The sequence below is a fragment of the Camelus ferus genome, chromosome 26 (assembly GCF_009834535.1).
Source record: "Camelus ferus isolate YT-003-E chromosome 26, BCGSAC_Cfer_1.0, whole genome shotgun sequence".
NCBI lineage: Eukaryota > Metazoa > Chordata > Mammalia > Artiodactyla > Camelidae > Camelus > Camelus ferus.
The window spans coordinates 17,478,149-17,499,493 of NC_045721.1; the positions used below are offsets into that span (position 1 = coordinate 17,478,149).

Genomic DNA, 21,345 nt, shown 5'->3' on the forward strand with positions numbered 1-21,345 from the left:
CTCCCCATCCTACCTCTTTTTCTGATCAGGTATGATTTAAAACTAGACATCAGTCAGTTGGAGTGTACTAATTCGACTTGCATCACATTTCAAAGCTCTATCTCCACTGTCCAACCTCAAAGGCTTTCTGTGCTGCTACAGGGGCTCAAATCCTTTAAATGGCTCGCAAAGCCACTATCACCCTCATCTGTCACCACGAGAACCCCCTCCCTGGCCCCTGGGCTCCAAACTGTCTTCTTTCAGTTCTCAAGTTGAGTTCTCTCCAGCCACAGGACTGTAGCACATGCTGTTTCACTTTAGGCAGGTACTTCACTGTGCTGACCCCCTTTCGTTTCCCAACTAATACTAATCCTTCTCATCTTTTAGCTCATTCCTCATTTCTTTAATTCCCTATATCATAGCGGCATGTACTTCTCTTACCAAGCCCTCGTCCTGGTTATCTAACGGGTTATTTTACTTGACTTAACAGCTGCTTTCCCCATCAAATTGTTGGCTTCAGGAAAGCAGGAACCATGGTGAGTTTGGTTCTTCCTTACCACAATGTTCCAGTGCACAACAAAGCGAGCCGTAGAGAGAAGAAGGGGGGGGGGGGAGGAAAGAAAAAGGAGGAGGAAAGGAAAGTTCTTCCTTGACTTTTTCCACTACTTAACTTTTCTTGAGCAACATTTGCAAAACCATTCACTCATTTATCTAACACTTTGCAAACCCCTCCTCTGAGCAGGGCTCGCTGGTAAAAGCTAGGAAAAACTGAGAAAAGGCATAGATCCTGCCCCTTTGGGAGCTTACGCTCTGGGAGACAAGACATAATCAGGTATAAACACAGTAGAACATGGCAAGCTCCCTTCGAAAGGTAGGGACAATGTGCCGTTGTGGGGAGGGGGGTGAAGGAGGGGCATAAAACTTCTGTCTGAGGTGGTGAGGGAAACGATGTCCCATTAGGGAAAGGGGGGGCTCACAGTAGGTAGGTATACAAAGGACAACACCTTGGAGGCCGGGAAGGCCAAGTCACCTTTGAGTAGTGCACTCAATCGGACAACCGAGCTCAGATCATCCCAGCTCCAGCCCGAGTCCACCCAGCTGCAGGAGCGACCAGGCCCACGCGCCACGCAGCGCGAGCGTTTCCCGCGCTGGACCTCGCTGCGCAGCGCCGCCGCACGCTCCGCGCGTCGCGGGGATTCATTGTGCCGCGTTGCCTTGGCTACGGGAGAATCCATTCCGAGAACGCTACAGGAAGGTAGGTGGAAGGGTCCAATTCGCACCGAAGAACACACAGAAAGACGTAAGAAAGTATGTAGGATACGAATGACACAGTCAACAGAATTTACCGAATAAGAGTTTTCTGCTTCCCGCCCCATTATCTACCCGCTAGAGGTGGCGTGGTGGTACGCTCCACTACGTATGCTGCAGGGCATGGTGGGATTGTAGTCGGCGTCCTCAAGCCCCGCCCCTCGGTGACGCCACTTCCGGGCCAGCCTCTTGAGCTGCGGGCGGACGTAGGCCTTGCATCAGCGCCGCGTCGCAGGCATGGTGAGTACCCCAGTTCGCCTCCCACTCCAGCGTTTCCCTTCAGGCTTCGGTAGCCGCCACGAGTACGACTCCACAGCCCTTGAAAGAACTGGTTCTGCCGCGGCCCACCGTGGCAGCTGAGAACTCCGTGGTCTGGGCGGCCTTGTCCTCGGCCTCTTCCCGGAGGGCCACTACCCTGCACAGTTTTTGCACCCTAGCCCTCCGCTCTGCCGCGTTTGGATACGCGCTCCCTGCAGCTTCTCCTTGTGTATGCATTTTGAAAATGAGAGATTATTAGACGGTTTTGAAGGTTTTGAAGAAGGACTGGAACTGGGAAAGATATGAGTAACTTTCCAAATACCCTTTACCCTTAGCTCCTGTGATGTCACGCTCCGCTAGTTTCCTTCCTAATTGCTTAGCTAGGTTCTCCAATCCATATCCTAGATGTGTTTAGCGCTTTTCTTTACACCCTATACTTTCTCCAAAATTTGTATCTACAGCTTAGACGTTTGTTCTGAGCGCCAGATTCGCATATCTAATAGCTTATACCTCCACTTGTATAGCTCATATGTATCTCAGACGCAGTAAGTTCAAAACTGACTTACTCTTCCCACCTCCTCTCATCTCTCACCTGCTCTTCCTACAGTGATTCCCGTCTCAGTTCATTGCGCCACCATCCACCCCACCCTTGTTCACGCCAAAAACTTGGATGTCATCCTTGACGTTTCCCTCTTCTCAACTCCTGAACATCTGTTCAGCAATCAAATCCTATGGATTCTACTTCTAAATGGCTGTCACTTGTCACTGTCTCTGCTATAACCATCCTTATCTTTGCTACCCTCAGATCTAACCATCTGCCGTGGTGTCTAAAATGATCTTTTAAGTAGGCTTTCAGCAGTCTGAGCCCCTGCCTGGAAGGGACTCTTCCACCGCCACCCCTGTCTTTCTTTTGGAATCGTTCACACGCTTACCAACTTACCCTCAGATCTAAGCTTAAGTGTTATTTCTTCAGAGAGGATCTCAATTCAGAAGTCTAGGGGGTTTCTAGTGCTTTCACATATGATTTCTTATGGAACCTTCACAACAACCCTGTGAAGTTGTATATTTTTCCAGCTTTACAGAAGAAAAAACACACTTGAGTGATAAAATTTTGCAAACTCATACAGTAACAGTTAAATTTGCTCTTGCTTGTCTTGTTAACTTTCATTGTCATTAAACATTTTTTACTCAGATGAGTGAGTAGTATTTTGTATGATACTATTGTTCTTTATTTCTTATTGATAGTAGCTATTTAAGTGCTTTCTTTTTTCTTTTCTTTTCTTTCTTTTTTTTTTTTTTTTCACTATGAAGAACAATAGTATGGTAAGTGGACAGCAAGGAAGCTAAATTTGTCCTGAACTTTCTTGACTATTTCCTTAGTATAAATTCCAAGAAGTAGAATTAAGGCAAAGGGTATGGCCTTTCAACAGGTTACAACTTATGGAATAAATAAAAGCAGTCACCCTTTTAAAAATGTGATTTATAAATGAGAAAAACAGTAATGGTACCTGCTTTGTAATGTTCTGAGGATCAGAGTTAATACATGTTCAGTCATTTAGCATAGTGCCTTTTACTTTTTAAGAGCTCAGTAAATGTTAGTCCTTATCCATTTATTTCAAAACAGGGTTCTTACTGTGTAGTACAGGTTCTTCAGCCTGTTTGGGATGTATTTTGAGATTCTAATGAAGTCTTTGACACCTCTTTCCAGACGTTCCTTTCCTCCTTCCCACCCCTCCCCTGCCAGCACAATGATACGTCTTTTGTTTTATGTCATCAACTACCTGAAACTCAGCATAGGGACCCAAACTAAGAACTGCTGATAGATTCCATTTTATAAGTGTTTTTTTTTCCCCTTTGTAAGTTGGAAGCATTTTCCTGTGCCATTCAATATTCTTGTAAAGCATGATTATTTATGGTTCTATAATTCATAATTATTTAATCAACCTCCTCTGCTGACATTTAGGTTAACACCCTTATACCTGAAACTTTGTGTGTTTTGCAGACTTCCTTAGAGTAAATTTTTTAAATGCAGAATTACTAGGTCAAGAATGTGAATATAAGACTTCTGAATCTTATTGCCACATCACCCTGTGAAGAGTTCTAAGAGTTTATATTCCCCCATCAGTGATATATTAGTTTCCTCTCATTGTCTTGACTACCAGTTTGTTATCATAATGTTCAATGTTCTTTACCATTGGTTTTTTAATGTCATTGTTAAACCCTATAATTGTTAGGATTATAATTTAGAAATATTGTCTTAGAGCTGTGCTCCTCACTGGCATGGGGGAGATTTTAAATATTCTTGTGCCTATATCCTCCTCATACCAATAATCAGAATCTCTGGGGGTGCAGCCCAGGTGTCAGTATCTTAGGCTCCTTGGGTGGTTTCATTGTGGAACAAAGGTAAAGAAGCCCTAATTTAGAATTTAGGGTATTTTGTTTTCCCTCCATAAGACAAGTATTAACTCACAAAATAATTTGAAGAGTCAAGGTTAATTAATGCCTTAACCTAAATTCAGTTAGAGTCTAACTTATATGAGGATGAGTTGGTTTGTTTTACAATGGAATTTTTGTTTTATTTATCTTAGGTGATTTCAGAGACTATGGATATACTTTTCAGAATAAGAGGAGGCCTTGATCTAGCTTTTCAGCTAGCTACTGCTGATGGTAGGTCCACCATAAAACTTATTGATAACGAAATATACTGAGATTATCTCCATTTTTCAGATAGAACTGAGTGAAAGACAGGATGAATAAACTAAGATCACACAGTTAGTAAGTGATATAAATTGGGTTTAAATTTAGGTGCTTTATTCCAGTACCACCCCTCACCCATTCAGGTCTTCTGCACACATTAGAAAAAAGTGTCCCCTTTCTTAAGAAACTTTACTGCCTCTGGCAGAAAATTGTCACAATAAATATAAATATCCACAGTGAGCACAATGTAAACAAGGCACCCAGACTTGTACATTAAAGACTTGCAACTGTGCGTAATCCTGAGTCTCCAGAGCGCACTCTCTTGAATGTCGTGTTGTTTAGGAATGGTAGGCAAGCTCTAGGGAGAAAAATCAGCAGGGTTTGTTTAACCAGATTCTAGGATGTCTTCCTGTTTCTGATTGCCACCACTAATTGAGGTAAAGAATACCAGAGGAGGCAGATGAGGAGCTGTGTTGGAGGTGTGTTTCATTTGAGATGCCACAGTATGTCAGGTGCCCATTCCCAACAGGCATTTGGTAATTTGAGTCTGAAACTTAATGAGAATGGTCAGAATTGGAGATGGAGAACTTAATATCTCTTAAGGATGATAGTCAACACCTTGATGGTAAGTGAAATCACACATGAAAAGTATGATCAGTGGTGTCAGGAGCCACAGAGAAGTTCAGAGAGACAAGGAATAGAAAGTGTCAGAGTTCTTTGAAGGAGATCACCAGCTGACTGTTGTTTCTGGCCCCATGGAAAGAGGAAGGGAGAGAATGCAGAAAGTACTTCCTGACCCGTCCCTTCATACTAAAAGATATTCTCAATCTTAGTCCACATTCCAGTCCCCACTCCCAGAGCAATTAAAAGTAAGTCCCTAGGACAGAGACTCAGGCATCAGTAAACTTTTTAGGTGATTCTCTATTGTGCTATCAAGATGAGAATCATTTTACAAGGACTAAATCAAACTCATTTTTAAGCCCCTCTTGTTAGTAAAGTAGAGTTGTTCCCTAATATGTAGCTTGTGTGGATAAAGCCTTATATTCACAACTTAATATAAATTGAAGTTATAATTTGCTATGAAGTTACTGCAAAGTATAATTGATTTATTAATCAACAGCTATAATGATGTAATTTCAAATGTAAACAAGGGCTGCAGATACTTTCTACCTAGTAAGCTACATGTATGAGCTTGTCCCCTGACTTGGTAGATTTCCTCCTCCTGTATCAAACCCCTTCAAATACTCAGTGTCAGGGAATTATTAATGAGGAAATATAGAGGAAAGAGGTACCTAACTTTAAAGACATCACAATTGTTTTAGATTACTTTACCTCATGGTCCTTCAGAGATAAGGTAATCCAGGAATTATGTTTGTTTTTTGTAGTGCAGCTAAAAACCATTAAATTTGGCTTTCTGAATGTATCAGGATGTCTTTAAATTTGTTTTGTGTAAGTAATCTTTTCTCTACCACCAGTGTGTTTATTTATCAAGCTATCTATGTCATAGTTAAATATCTTAACCACAGGGTTACACATGGTTAGGAGTATAAAGCTAGGACAAGTATATAAGTATTGTCTTTTTCTTCAGATATATCTTCTTAAAAGTTTTGACTTTGGGTCCATGAAAATGTTTTACATATTCAAAAAAATCATGTCAAGAGAAAATACTAGAAAATAAAGTCAAAGAAATATCAAGTTGATGACATACCACACAGAGAATAGAATTGGGACTTGAGAGCACAGTACTTTGAACAGTCTTAGTGGGATGTAGTCCAAGGAAGAAAAGAACTACAAAGAAATTTAAATTTCATTCAACAGTTTTATTGCTATAAATAATATGGTATTTTGAAAGTAACGGGAATCCTCATGCATTGCTGGTGGGAATATAAAATAGTGCAGCTCCTTTAGAAAACAGTTTGGCAGTTCCTCAAATAGTTAAACAGAGTCACCTTGTAGCTCTGCTTGTAGGTGATCACCTAACAGAAATGAAAACATATATTGACACAGTAATTCAGGCACAGGTGTTCATAGCATTACTCATGATAATCAAAAAATAGAAACAACCCAAATGTGTATCAGCTTATGAATGGATAAACAAAATGTGTTATATTCATGCAGTGGAATATTATTCAGCCACATAAAGTGGTGAAGTACTGATTCTTGCTATGGATGAATTCACAATATGGATGAATCCTGAAAATTTTATGCTGAGTGAAAGAAATGAGACACAAAAGGCCATATAATGTGTGATTCCATTTATATGAAATGTCCAGAAATAGGCAGACCTGTAGAGACCAAAAGGAGGTTAGTGATTGCCATGGGTGAGTGTAGGGAAGTGGGGAGTGACCCCTGGTAAGTCCTGGGTTTCTTTTGGGGTGATGAAGTGTTCTAGGATTAGATAGTGATGATTGTAAAAAGCAACTAAATTGTACACATTAAAAGAATGAATTTTATGGTCTGTGAATTTTATCTCAGTTTTTAAAAAGTGGCAAAAATTTTTTCATAATTATGGAACCTGGGGAATGGATATTTGGGAATCAGTTTTACTGTGCTCTACTTCTGTGTGTTTGGAAGAATTAATGTTAAAAAGTTAAAATTTTTTCTTATTAACTTCTATTAATATTCTTTTAACTTAGAAATTTTTGTCAAGAAAGCACTAAAACATGTGTTGAGTGACCTGTCAACCAAGCTTTCTTCAAATGCGCTTGTGTTCAGAATTGGCCACAGCTCAGTGTATATATGGCCTAACAGTGACATGAACACCATTCCAGGAGAACTGACTGATAGTTCTGCTTGTAAGAACATAATGCGATTTATTCAGTGAGTATGCTTGAAGACTGCTAGAATTGTTTTCACAGCATCATTTCATATTTTAAACATCTTTGTGTATTAAAAATTTAGATTTGAACAGGAAGAAGATACAAAACGAAAATTCATGAAGAAGAAAGACAGAAAGTTGTCAGACACGGTAAGCAAATCACTTGTCTTCTTAGCGGTAAAAATTTAAATCCTATAATTTGGAATCAAGTGAGATCTTAGAAATTACTTAACCCAACTCTCTTATTTTTTTATAGATCAGATTATTCAGATCTACAAAGATTAAATGACTTGCCAGAGGTTCTATCTCTGTTTCACATATCTAAACACTTTTCCCATGATAATACATATCTTAAATGAGTTTTTTAGATGCTTTCTTTGTTCCCACAAAAAAAAAAACAGTTTGAGTACGTTTACAAATTATGTAAAGATTAAAAGGAATCATTCTGAAACATGACAGTGACACATTATGCTATATAAGATAGTAAATAATAAATGATTTACTTTTCTTCACACTGTTTTTGTTCTGTTGATTTTTGAACCAATGCTGTTGAGTATCTGCCATGTGCCACAAACTTTGCCAGATATTGGAGATATAAAATGGAGCTGCTACTTCAAGGCAGGAAGTTGTATACAGTTAATATGGCTGTCGTGTTTTTCCAGACTGATAGGTAAAATAGGGTGGACATGAAGTTGGAGATGTGGGCAGGGACCACTCAGTAGAAGCCGAGCTAAACCAGTAGCTGTGGTCATAGAGAAGAGGGAATGGATGCAAGAGATACTTGGGCAGTAAAATGTATTGTACTTGGAAGTTAATTGGATGTGGGATGACCAGCTTCTTGCTTGGGTAAAGATGGGAGATGAGGAAGACATGAGGTCAGTTTTGGTCATGTTATGTTTGAGACATCAGGGAGGTGTCCCCATGAACTGTTAGATTTATAAATGTGGAGTGTACAAAGAAGCTGTGGGCCGTAGATAAGGATTTGAGAATTACCAGCAGTTGGAACGTGACATTTTGAGGGATACAGGTCGGTTATTTTGTAGACTGTTCCTCAGCTTGGGTTAGGGTTTGTTTTAGGCTTCCTCATGACAGATTGAGGTTGTCATTGTTGGTAGGAATTCCACAGACTGTGTCCTCCTCAGCACATCTTAGGAAAGAGGCATGTGCTGTTTGTTCTGATATTGGTTGGTGGTACTTTGGTCACTTAGTGTGGTATCCCCCAGTTCTCTCCACTATGAGGTGCTACTTTTTCCCTTTATAATTAATAAGTATCTTGCGGGCAGATGCTTTGAGTGTATGTATGTATCATATTTCTTATCAAATTTTTACCTACCACCCTAGCATCGATAGATAATTTTTGCCAGAAACTACCATTAATCTGATGGTTGCAAAGTGATGATTTTTCCAAGTCTGTTGTTTCCTTATACATTTATTACATGACATTATACTGTGAGGAAAGAGCTTTTCCTTTTCCCCATTTATTATCTGCGTGGAAGCATGGATTCTTACGCAATGAGTTATAATCTGTTACTATCATTGTTTTGATGTTCACATTTCCTAAAATTTGGCCAGTAGAAACTTCAGGCTGGCTCCAGTGTCCTCTTGGCACTGTTTTTGAGTACTTCCTTCTTCCTTCCACAAAATGTTCCAGGCTTATCATGTACTTTCCCTGTTCCAGCTCAGGAATCAGCCATTTCTCCAAGGAGCACACACATGTGTACATACATACTACACATGTGTAACACACAGATATAACACACGCATCCTTATTTACCTGTGTAAATCATATTTATAACTCCAGTGCTGTTTCAGCATCACACAATTCCTTGCCTTTTCCCAGGGAGAAACCTGGCTTCCAGTACTCTTAATATTTTGCTAAATTTGTTTAACCTACCAAAAGTATCTTTAGAAATATTTTTCCATACCACTGTCAAAATCAAACCTACTAATAGAGTTCAGTATTTGTTTATAGTTCTTTATGTCTTCAGACCAGGGGTATACAGTCAGTGGACCTTTTTTAGTTCCTTCAGTTTGTGATTATTTTATCCTGTTCATTTGATTTTCTTCTTTTTAAGTCTTTACAAAAGTATAGAGAATAGTGTAATGAACACTGATGATCCTATCCCAACTTTAACGGTTATAAATACATCATCAGTCTTCACTCCTCACTCACTCTACACCTCTCCTCAGATAATTTTGAAGCCGAGAAAAACTTTTCTTTAAGATAAGATTTGTGCTTTTAAACAGTTTACCATAATATAGCTTATATGATCTTTACAAAGTCCTTTTATTTACCTTTTATATTATTGTTCAGTGTGCTGTAAACGAACTGTTTGTCTTTACAGCATCAGATAGTAAATATAGATCTTATGCTGGAAATGTCAACCCCTCTGGCAGCCGTAACGCCCATCATTGAAAGAGAAAGCGGAGGGCACCACTATGTTAATATGACTTTACCAGTCGATGTGGTTGTGTCTGTTGCTCCAGAAGAAACATGGGGAAAGTAAGCATTTTATAATACTACTGCCACATTTAAATAAGGACCCTCCCCTGAAGTAATCGGAGCCCATTTTTAAGTATCATATAGGCAAACCAGGGTTGCTGGTGATGTTTTTACTATGATTTACTCGTTTATTTTTAAACTAAAAACTATCCAGTAATTAAGTGTTTATTGGAGGAAGTAGAGTAATATGCAAAACCTGTAAGGTTTTCCCTTTATCTACACAAAGAAAACTTATAGTTTATTTAACATTTAACTTTGCATTATTTAGAACTTCCTTTAATAAACCTGGTCCAGCTAAGGGGATTTTTTTTGTTTTTATTTTTTGGGGGAGTTTTTTTGTTTTTGACTTTTTTTAATTTTTTTTTTTTTTGAGGTGGGAAGTAATTAGGTTTATTTATTTATTCACTTAATGGAGGTGCTGGAGACTGAACCCAGAACCTTGTGCATGCTAAGCATACACTCTAGCAATTGGGCTATACCCTCCCCACAAGGGGTTTTTTTGGGTTTTTTGCTTGTTTGTTTTTTACTATATTAGGGATATATTCACTCAATGCTTTCATGTATCATAACCACTGTAACTTTTGCTAATGCACTTGTATATTTTTCCCCTACAGGGTTCGTAAAATTCTAGTTGATGCAATTCATAATCAACTAACTGATCTGGAAAAATGCATTTTGAAACACATGAAAGGAACATCTATCGTGGTCCCTGAACCATTGCACTTTTTATTACCAGGGGGAAAGAATCTTGTAACAATTTCATATCCATCAGGAATTCCAGATGGTCAGCTGCAGGCCTATAGAAAGGTGAAACCAGTTCATTTATTCTTAGAAAAAATATGGCTGTAGTTCATTTTGTATTCAATTATATGTTTCTAATAAATGGAAATTATTTCATGATTTAATTTTAAAATGTGGACACAGACTGTTTGTTTTACATCTTATTTAATTTCTGTTCTCATGTAACTTTTTAAAGTATTATTAATGAAAAAATATGCTAAACCATATGTAACAATTTCATATGTTTAGTATAGCTCATATGTTATTTTTCTGTAATGAAATTTGGACATGAAAAGATGCTTACTTGCCTAGAGCAGCTGATGAGTATAATGTAATAAATTCCTTTTTCCTTCCATTACTTGCGGATTTGTGAAAGAGACAAGATTACAGTTAGAGCAGGGAAATTAGGATTTATGCTGATTCTAATTAGGATTTGTAGTAATAGTCCATCTTCTACCTCCCAGGATTATTTGGGTTTTATTAGAGGCATTTTAAAGAAAACATGATCAGCATTTAAAGAAATGAGATTTACTGGCAAAATGACTGGTTTGGGAGTACGTATTTTTGATGTGTGGCCTTGTCTGGCACCCATCAAATTATACCTTGGGAACATCTTCCCAATCTCTGTCCCTGAAAAGAGGTGTAACACTGTACCTCTCTCTAAGTGCTAGATTAATTGATTTGCAGGGGCAGCAGTTACACAAGCTGATGATCGTATTCAAACTGCTAGAATAGATAGAAGATACCAAAAAAAAGTCAGACTTTTCAAGGTGTCTGTTACCTATTTGTATACACTCAGGAATATATTGCCTTTTAAACATGTATGTGTATTTTTATTTTGATGTCATATTAATTGGTTTCATACCACCAATTTCTACTCTGTAATTCAATCAGTACGCCTTATATTTGTCAAGTATTCTAAGCATGATTTTTTTAAATACTTTGATGTAATTGTATCATTGTTAATTACAATTGACTCATTTACAAGTCTGTTTCAAAACCAGTCTTTAGCCTGGATGTATTTTAACAGACTGGGTTATAAAAAATAATTTTAAAACATCTCAGTTCCCTCACTCTAACAAATTATTTTCACTTTTCTATATTCCCTTCCACTTTCTATCCATATACATAAACAAAAATAAATCTTTTTTAGTTTTAGTTTGAATCTCACCCTCTTTCACCATAGTTAAGTTGTGTGTTTGATGACTTTTGTAATTAATATATAGTAAATTTTCTCTGTGTCATATCTTTAGTTTGAGTTTATTTACTGACTAGGAATCTATGTCATTTAACTTCTTTTCTCTCCTGTTGATTTTTATTTCATTCAGGAGTTGCATGATCTCTTCAGTCTGCCTCATGACAGACCTTATTTCAAAAGGGCTAATGCTTACCACTTTCCAGATGAACCATACAAAGATGGCTACATTAGAAATCCGCATGGTTACCTCAATCCACCTAACGTAGAGACTGGTATGGTGAGTTTAATAATTACATATGGGAGTCAGTTAATCGTTACTGTCATTAGTTGTTTTTTGCTTATACTGTCATTAGTTGTTTTTGTTTTTGATTCATAATGTGTGTCATCCCTAGAACATAATTTCCCACTCGTTTCTTTTAATGATCGTGAGTAAAAGAGCAGTAATTCACAGTGATCTAAAAAGGTTGGGAATAGATTCTGTTCCTTAATTAATTCTGTTCCTTAATTTCTTTAAAGGCTTATCCAATTTTACTTTTATTCTGAAGCTGAGAAATCATGCTAACTAGGGGCCTGTTTCTACCCCACTGACACTGTAGGCAAAAGCTAGTAAAGTCCTGTGTTTCCTGTACCACATGTACCTAGTTGTAGGGGGTAGATCTTTTCACCAAAGGTAGCTCAGAAAAGGAGCGGGAGGGAAGGGTTCCCTTAAGGATGCATGTAGGCCAGTAGGAGAGGGTCTCATGAGTAACCAGGAATAGAAATTGTACAGCTGCGCTTCTTAGCACAAAGCAGCCCTGTGACTGGCAGCTGCCTCAGACTCAAGGCTTACGTTGACTCCTGAAGTACTTCTCAGGTTTCTGTGTGTGTGCTTTTGATCCTGACTGGCCTGTTCCTTCCCTTTATCTTTTCTCAGCCTCATCTTCTGTTTCCTCGTTGTTTCAGCTTGGTGTAACCTTTCCTGCTTTCCCTCTTGCTGCTCGTTGTATGCGTGTTTCAGCTTCATTCCTTGCGCTTGCTGCCTGATTTCCCCTTGTACCTCTCAATTCAAATTCCCAAAAGAGAAAACTTGATTGGCCCATCTTGTCATGGCATTTATTCAGTACCTGCTGAGACTCCAGGTGCTTTGTAAGGAAATCTTAAGAATTAAAAATGAATGTATGATACAGCATCGACCCTAGGGCAGTTAGGGGCCCACTTCCGGTTCTGGCCAGCAGCGTGCGCTTGGGGCGGCAGCTGCACCTGCAAGAGCTCTGGGCAGACCAGCTTCCCACAGAAGGGCCCTGACTGAGGACTCACCGTTACTCGTATACAGATGAGTCCTTAGTCCACAGTTGAGTGATCTTAAATGATTTCACTTACTTTGCTTATATGGGAGGAAATCTTGAGAGACTATTCCTGGTTGAAAGTCTTGTTCTGTTACAGTCACAGAGTCAGAATAGGAAATAGAAAACTTAGAGTTTCTGACAAACAACATAACTCTTGATGGTTTTTTAGTAGATTATTACATAACTCTTCTCTCAGATTATATTTGAAACTCTTCTAGGGTAGATATTATATCATAGATTCATTTTTAATTCCTAATAATTCTTTTCTAAGCACCTGGACACTCAGAAGGTACTGAATAAGTGCTGATTGATTTTGCACAATGAAATGGGTTCATGATCTGTATGACAAAAATACAGGAAGCATTTATGTTTTCTTAATATTTGTTGTATGACATTTAATACATACATGTAACATACATGTAAATTATAAAGCGTAGTAAAGAAATGAAATACTGCAGAGCTCCCTACCCAATTTAAGAACTAGAGTATGACCAGTCTGACTGCTGTGCTCCTTCCTTATCCTTCCTCTGCCTCCCCACACCCCAGGAGGAACTATTATACTGAGTTTTGTGTTCATCATTCACTTCCTTTTTTTTTTTAATGGTTTCACCATATATGTATATATTCTCTCAACAGTTTAGCTTTTAGTTTTACTTGCTTTTGAGTTTTACAGAAATGGTGTCATTCTGTGCATACTCTTCTACAACTTGTTTTTTCACTCAATATTATGTATCTAAGATTTATCCATGGTATTGTGGCTAACTGTAGTTCAGTTATCTTTACTGCTGAATAATATACATTTGTATGATTTTTCCCCCAGGTTTTTTGCTATTTAGACAACCCTGCTGTGAACATTACTGTATATGTCTCTTGTTACACATGTGCAACAACGTCAACATTTTGCTATATTTGCTTCATTTCTCCTTTTTTAGTTGTTGTATGTTTGGTGGGGGGCGGTAATTAGGCTTCTATTTATTTTAATGGAGGTGCTGGGGATTGAACCCAGGACCTCTTGCATGATAAACATACACTCTACCACTGAACTATACCCTCCTCCCCAAGCTATACCCTCCCCCCATTTCTCCTTCATTTTTGCCCCTTGAGTGTTTTCAAAGAAAATTATTACAGGCATCATGCTATTTACTCTTAATTCCTTTAGTACAAATCTCCAAACAATATTAGATTTGCATTCATGAGATAAACCTAGTTTGGTTATGATTCATTATTATTTTTTATTCTCTGCTGGATTTAGTTTGTTAGTATTTTGTTCAGTTTTTGCATCTATGTTCATGAATGGTATTCTCTTATAATTTTCTTTTCTCATATTGTCACTTTTATATCATTGATATACTGGCTCACTGAAAGAGTCAGGGAGTGTTAACTCTTTTTTAAAAAATTTTTATAAGGAGCCAGTCTAGCTCTGAGAACAGTAGACACGACTCAGGTATTTTTTATATATATAATGTAATTATATATATAGATGTATCTTACGTATATATCTTAAATATATGTCTACCTTAAGTTGATATTTTACCCTGTTTCTTCTTTTTATATAGACGCACGTGGTCCAGGGCACGTATGCTTACCACCATTACATGCAGGATCGGATCGATGACAGTGGCTGGGGCTGCGCTTATCGCTCTCTGCAGACCATCTGCTCCTGGTTCAGACACCAGGGATACACAGAGAGATCCATTCCAACACACAGAGAAATTCAGCAGGTACGGAACATGCCATTTTGAATTATAATCAATTGTACATTTTATTAGCCCTTAAAGTACCATATAATGATTATTCATACTACCTCATGGTACAGACTTATTTCTGCTTTGAAGAAAAACAATATACTGCCCTGAACATAATTTTTAATAGCTGTCTTGTGTATGGATTTTTTTTGTATCTTTAAATACACAAAGGCGCTAGTTGATGCTGGGGACAAGCCAGCGGCATTTGTCGGATCTCGGCAGTGGATTGGCTCCATCGAGGTGCAGCTGGTACTGAACCAGCTTATCGGTGTAACTTCAAAAATACTGTTTGTCAGGTAAGGACACTTCCAGAAATTTGAGAAATCATTTCAAAGTGGATTTGTCATTTTCATTAAAAAAGAAAAATTGCATCTTTTCCCCACGTTTGTTTTCACTCTTTTCTCTTCTTCCGCGTTGCCTCGTTGCTTTATAACCCTCATTTTTCTAACCCTAATTTTTTGGGGGGTTATTTTTAAGAAGGTGTTTGGGTTTATGAGTAAACTTTGTGATATCTGCTTGTCTGGCCTAGACGCAGTTTTAGTCTAGAAGAGGAAAACGTAGAAATATGTCAACTTTGAGTAGAGTTACAGGAAGTCTAGTTTTTTAATGCTTAAATCATTAGAGTCTTGAAAGGAAGAAATCAAATGTTGATCTGTGACTGACCTTTTTGTTTATCTCCTGCTCTTTTTCTTACTAAGATTTTTAATAAACTAATAATGTGTCCAAATAACACATTCATTTTATCTTTTCCAATATATTTTAATTATAATTCTAATAATAAACTATGAGCAAATATTAAATAAGGTTGATTTCTGTGACCATCACTAGCTTTCCTTATTTATGAGCTTGTTTTAAGTCCGTTTTCTGTCACAACCTTGATAACCATAGTGTCACTGTCCCTATTGTCTTAAGTGCTTTAATACATCTGATTTCACAGTTGCAATTTGGATTGGCTGTGGAAGTCAGCACTAACAAGTGATAAGTTAAGTAGTGATAAATTAAGTAATGATTAAAAAGTGAAAGTTTGGGCCCATTAAAACAGTGTTTATACTCTACTTACAAAGCAAGGGCTAAGGGTTAGCACCACCTGGCACCTCCATTCTAAAAAAAAAAAAATCTTCCTTCATCTGGTCATCTTTCTCTTCTCAAAACGAAAAATTGGATGACATTGAAATATTTCCTAAAAATATGTTGTACTTGAAAACATTTTGCAGTTTTCACATTGGCTGCACAGACATAGTTTGCTTTAGTCCTGAAATCTCCTGTCATGTAGGAGATTTTTGGTCCAGGTACTATTGGTCTCATTTAAAGATGAGGAAATACAGACTCAGAGTCTGACAGCGAGAAGACAAGGACCTAGCACTTACAAGTCATTCTTCTGAATTTAAGTCCACCCATAAGAGCCCCTGGGCATCAGAGTGACCATGGTGCCCACTTTAAATCTCACGTTAAAAATCCAGGACCTTCTTTATGCAGTTCCAGAAGCGAAGAATCAAGGTCTTCTTTCCTAGCACATTTAGTGGCCTTAAATTTTTAGAGAGGTTGTATTGCTTTCAATTGCTGTCTCAGTCAGTTCCCTACCACTTAATTTTATTTAAATTTATAGTGTTTTTTTAATAACCAAAAAAGAAACCAAAAAGATAGAAAACATTAGCTCTCAAGCTCATTATTTGACCTTAGACATAGTTCATCTGACAGAAAATGGTTTCCTTTTAGCCAAGGTTCTGAAATGGCCTGTCAGGGACGGGAACTGGCTAATCATTTCCAGAGTGAAGGAACTCCAGTAATGATCGGTAAGGTGTTTTGGACATCTTGGGTTCTTTTGATTATCATTAACTTAAATATTTAATGGCACATAAAATCATGCATTTTTAAACATTTTAAAATTAGCTTTTACACCATACCTACAGACCTCTGGGTATTTATTTTAAATTTTCCAAGGTGGCTGGAAAGTTACAAAAGTAAAGGCTAAGAAGAAAAGTGATAACTGTGTTCAGATACTTAAAGAGTTGAGAGCAGAGTGGAAAAGAAGCATAAGTGAGGGTTGTCATTAACTTGGCTGGCTACGTGGTGTTATGCACATTGTTTAACCTCTGGACTTTATTTGTAAAGTAAAAGGATTAGACTAGCTAAAGAGTCACGGTTCCATGAGGAATAGGAGTTCCCCTGGGATGACAGAAGGCAGACTAAGACTGGTGTATAAGAAATGTAGGTAGACGGATTTCAGCAGAATATCAGAAAGTACTAAATGAGCAGGTGGGCTGCACCTTTGGAGGTATTCACAGCAGAGGCAGCATTGCCCACAGTGGTGCCTGTTACTCTGTTGGAAGGAGTTAGACCCTCTGTGGCCTTTTTTTTTTTTTTTTTTTTTTACAGTTTAGGTAATTTTATGAATATAGCAGTGGAATATAAACCTTGTATAATTATAGATATGATTGTATCTTTTCTATCTTAAAGATGCAATTTTATATTTTCAGAGTTTATTTGACATTGTATGTGGCCTTTTACAGTGTAGGCTAGTTTTTAATGCTCTGATAGGCAAAATAATCTTCTAAAATTGGAATTGAATGGGAAGTTGAGATTAATATGTGCCTTTTCATGTCATATTTCCTCCTATAGGGGGAGGAGTTTTGGCCCACACAATACTAGGAGTTGCATGGAATGAGATTACAGGGCAGATAAAATTTCTGATTTTAGATCCGCATTATACAGGTGCTGAAGATCTCCAAGTTATTTTGGAAAAGGTAAGTATTCATTTAACACAGGTTTAGTTACAAAGCACAGAACCCAGAACAAAAGGATAGCAAACTGGCAACTAACAGAAAAATGGATTATAAACTGAGGGCAGTGATCCTCACTGTAAGGAGGTATTCTAAGGGTATGATGAGTGACTCTCTCTCTAGATAGGAAAAAAGAACTAAAGTAAACTGTGAGAGACAAAATTTAGGTTAGATTTATAAAGGCTTTTTCAGTCATTAAACTCAATAATGGAACACAAAATTCATAAATGTATTTTTTGGACTTTTTTATAGCTTTGCATTAAAAAAATATAGTAAGGTCTAGCAATGCTTTGAAATAGAGTGGAATATATAGCCTTTATAATTTTAGAATTAAACCAGAAATTAGCTAAGCAGTGTGCTGGACATTGTGAAGGCTTGACCACTTTTAATTTATTTACATATAACTTAATTTCATTCTATAAAGGATTTGAATTTGAGACAGATTTAAGAGTCTTTGTTGATGTTTAAACTACTAGTTAAAGGAGGTAGTTAAGTTAATTTACAGGCAACTAATTCTCACATATGGTAGCTTCAGTACTAAATCATTAGTAGTCTTGTATGGACAGATGCCAGTTAAACTTCACCTGACATCATCGGCCAGAATTGTAAAACCATACATCTTAGAACCAATAAAATGTGATAGTAACAGTATGATAATGAAGCTTTTCTCTTTTGTATGATTTCTATGATTAAGTACTATAGAATTTTAAAACATTTAATTATATCTTACGTGGACCCAAATAAGCTATTTTTCTATGCTTTATAGGAATTCAGATCTTTATATAATACTTTATATAAGTATTAAGAGTCTTATTCCAAGATTCTGCTGACAGAGCAGGATTGTAAAATGTTACAATTTCAGTTATGTAGTCCTATAATTTTGTAAAAGATTTTTCTCTCCCTTCTCCCAAACTAGGGCTGGTGTGGATGGAAGGGCCCAGACTTTTGGAACAAGGATGCTTACTATAACTTATGTCTTCCCCAGCGACCAAATATTATTTAAAATATCTTGGACTCAAAAGACTGCAGTAAAGTTATATAATAAATTTGTTGATAAAGAATAAATTTAATTTCAAATTAAAACCTGGGTATAGTTTGATGGTTTCTATGTTTTTTTCCAAAGGTTGTAAATTTTGCATAAAGAAAAGAATTTATTCTTGAGACATTCCTTTAATAAATTAAAAGACAAAGCACGCACAACCAAAAAATTATAGGCATGTAAATACATGTATTCTTCAACGTTATCTTCGCTTAGAAGAAAGTTTTCTCCTTCTTAGAAGGAGTTTGACACACTGACAAGCCAAAACCCATAGGTTGTAGCTGAGCAGCAGATCCGCATGAAGTGAAAACCTTCTTCACACCTCTTCATAACCAATACGACATCTGTTGTTAAAAAAATACTAACATTAAAAACTTTTTTAAAAAGGTTTCCTCCCCAACCTTCCACCGTGCAGGACAGATTTTGGTCTCTAGAATCTAGTAGTAGTAACTGCAACCAGTATGAAAGTGTGTTAATGAGAATAAAAAGATATACTAGAAATAAGACTGCCAATATTTAAATGAAATGATAAATCCTGTGCTGATTAAGAGATCCTTGAGGGAGCAAGAAGAAATTACGACTTACTTACCAACACTTCCTTTTCCCATTTGTATTTTCTTCACTCCCAAAACTTCGTTTCTGTCTGAGCACTGGAACACAATGATCTTTATTGGACTGTTCACTTGATTTTATTGTCTGCATGCCTTTAATTGTTGTAAGAAACTTGGCACATTCTGGAAATCCACATGACCAAGCAAGATCTTCAGCTGTTTGCCCATTCTTATTACATAAACTGAATTTAAGACAAAAAATGAGTTAAGTAACAGCTGACAATTGCTTAGCCTTTTTTTGTATCTTCCTAAAAAAGGCACTTTGGGCTCATACAAATGTTGGTTGCAGAACAGAAGAGGTAAAGGGAGAATAGAGGAATTCCATTTTTGCTCATTATTATATCCTCAATGACTAGCACAGAGTGGGCATCTTTAGAATGAATGAACCAGCATTCTGTGTTCAATACATTGAATAGCTACGAAAAGGAAATCAATAAGAACGTCTATAGAATGGATTTGCTAAATCAAAACTAAGATGTAACACTGCTGTAATGTATGAAAAGAATTGCACTTAATTGCTTAGGATCCATTTTTTATTTACTTGAATAGTATCAGATATTATTAACAGCTTAAGTTAACATTCAAATAACACTATCAATTAGCCATTTTTAAAAGCACATGTAATTAAGCTGCAGGAGTCTGGTTAGTTTAAACCAAGAAAGTACAAATTTGAAGCCAGTAATTTCATACTTACTCAATTTGGGCGTCACTGGCTACAAGCAGGCTGAGGCATTCCATGCTTCCAACTTTTGCTGCCTTGTGTAGTGGAGCTTCTCCAAAAACATCCTTACAGATAAGATGGCACATTTTAGTCTCTACCCAAAATACTTTCTTTTGAAAGTTGGTAGGTGAAGTCTATTGTTTGAGAAAGCTATTTGAGGAAGACAAAACTGCAGTGTACTGGACTGAATTTTTTAATTTTTTAAATAAAGTTCACTTGGTACCCTATTAAATACAAAGTTGTCATTAATGAAAACGTGCAGCCACAGCTACATACGTTAAGTTTTAAGTAAATAAAAGCATAATAGAATTCTACAGAAGTAAAAAAAAAAAAAAAACTTTTAAAATTAACCATACTTTTAATATTCAATGGAAGGTGCAAACTACCCTAAGAAAGCTCTGTAAATTATATTGGTTGTCAGCATGCCTCACAAGTAGTATTTCAGCTGCTATCCTGAGACTTTTAATTTGGTAGTGGAGCAACTGTTACTTTGGCAATGAGCTGCAGACCTTGGAAACGCTGTCCAGTGTAGTAGCCGGCAGTCATACATATGGCTAATGAGCACCTGAAATGTGGCTAGTCTAAACTAAAATGTGCTGTAAATGTAAAATACACACCCGATTGAGAACACACATCAAAATAAAATGTAAAGTACCTATCAGTAACTGTTACACTGGTTACATATTGAAATGACAATATTTTGGATTAATTGGGTTAAGTTACTAAAACTAATTTCATGTTTTGCTTTAGTTCATTAATGTGTCTACTAGAAGTTTTTAAGTTACAAACGTTCTCAAATTTCTGTTGGACATCGTTGCGACAGTCATGTTTGTAACAACTGAAAGGACTGGATATCTTGGCGTCTACGAAATGTTTGTGTGGATCTAGGGTGGAAGGGAGGGTTGCACACAGCAACAGTTACCTAGTTACCTGTTGATTGAGGTCAGCTCCCGCCTGCAGCTGCCAGAGAAGAAAGCAAGCAAGGCCGCCACCTGCGGCCAAGTGGACAGGCGACTGCTCGCAGGGATCTGGGGGTGCGTTGACGGAGGCCCCGGTCTCCAGCAGATGCTTCAGACTATCCACCTGCGAGAAAAGAACAGCTCCAGCACCCCTCTCACCTTTGTCCAGGCTCATGCCCTCCCAGGGCTTAAAATCTTCACCCCACTCTAAAAACCTTCCAACTCCGAAGAGGCTTGACTCGGCAGCGCCCAGTGGTCAGTCCACCATCACCCTAGCTAGAGCTCCGACCCCACAGACATCCGGACGCTTAAGCCTGCAGGACAAAAGCGTCCCAAGTCTCACCTCTGGGTTGCAATCGAGCAACAGCATTTCCCCCCTGAAGTAGAGAACAGGAGTCCTTGGAAGGAGAGCAGAGCGGTTGGGCACTCGCTGCAGACCGGCAGGAAAAAGTGCGCAGGCCGCCCAAGAGCAGAATTTTAAAGATCGCCAGGGCGAGCGGGCCAGTCCCTCCCCGCCGCGCCCCAGCTCTGGCTGAGCTCCAGCAGCCCAACCCTTGGCTGCCGGGCCTTTCCCCGCCCAGCGGCCGCCGCACGTACGCAAACACTAGCACGTGCAACCGGGAA

The 21,345-nt window shown here is 37.8% G+C and overlaps 3 protein-coding genes across 7 annotated transcripts in view; 1 reads left to right on the top strand and 2 right to left on the bottom strand.

Annotated features, from left to right (window-relative positions):
• The window catches only part of C26H4orf47 (chromosome 26 C4orf47 homolog), a 137,803-nt gene extending 136,637 nt beyond the window's left edge, over positions 1-1,166 (bottom strand). For 3 of the 4 annotated variants that reach the window (XM_032468747.1, XM_032468745.1, XM_014553895.2), the window contains exon 1: positions 1,010-1,166. The gene's annotated coding sequence lies outside the window, so the exon portion shown is untranslated. Of the gene's footprint in view, positions 1-983 lie in introns of all 4 variants that reach the window. The other variant, XM_032468746.1, reaches the window with a different exon arrangement.
• Positions 1,167-1,443: 277 nt separating this feature from the next.
• UFSP2 (UFM1 specific peptidase 2) lies at positions 1,444-18,478 on the top strand. The gene is made up of 12 exons (XM_014553901.2): positions 1,444-1,527; positions 4,134-4,212; positions 6,879-7,062; positions 7,144-7,210; positions 9,406-9,563; positions 10,178-10,370; positions 11,672-11,818; positions 14,423-14,587; positions 14,783-14,907; positions 16,328-16,404; positions 17,231-17,355; positions 18,308-18,478. The coding sequence occupies exons 1-12, from the start codon at positions 1,525-1,527 to the stop codon at positions 18,392-18,394; spliced, it is 1,410 nt and encodes a 469-aa protein (XP_014409387.1). The 5' UTR covers positions 1,444-1,524; the 3' UTR covers positions 18,395-18,478.
• Positions 18,479-18,541: 63 nt separating this feature from the next.
• ANKRD37 (ankyrin repeat domain 37) lies at positions 18,542-21,309 on the bottom strand. 2 transcript variants are annotated; one of them, XM_006178350.3, is made up of 5 exons: positions 21,065-21,306; positions 20,693-20,845; positions 19,736-19,827; positions 19,020-19,223; positions 18,542-18,774 (listed from the first exon to the last, which is right to left on the bottom strand). In XM_006178350.3, coding segments are annotated over exons 1-5 (477 nt in total). In that variant the 5' UTR covers positions 21,092-21,306; the 3' UTR covers positions 18,542-18,773. The 2 variants fall into 2 exon arrangements, with proteins under 2 accessions (XP_006178412.1, XP_006178411.1); XM_006178349.3 differs by lacking the exon at positions 18,542-18,774 and having other exon boundaries at positions 19,016-19,223; positions 21,065-21,309.
• Between the last annotated feature and the right edge of the window lie 36 nt (positions 21,310-21,345).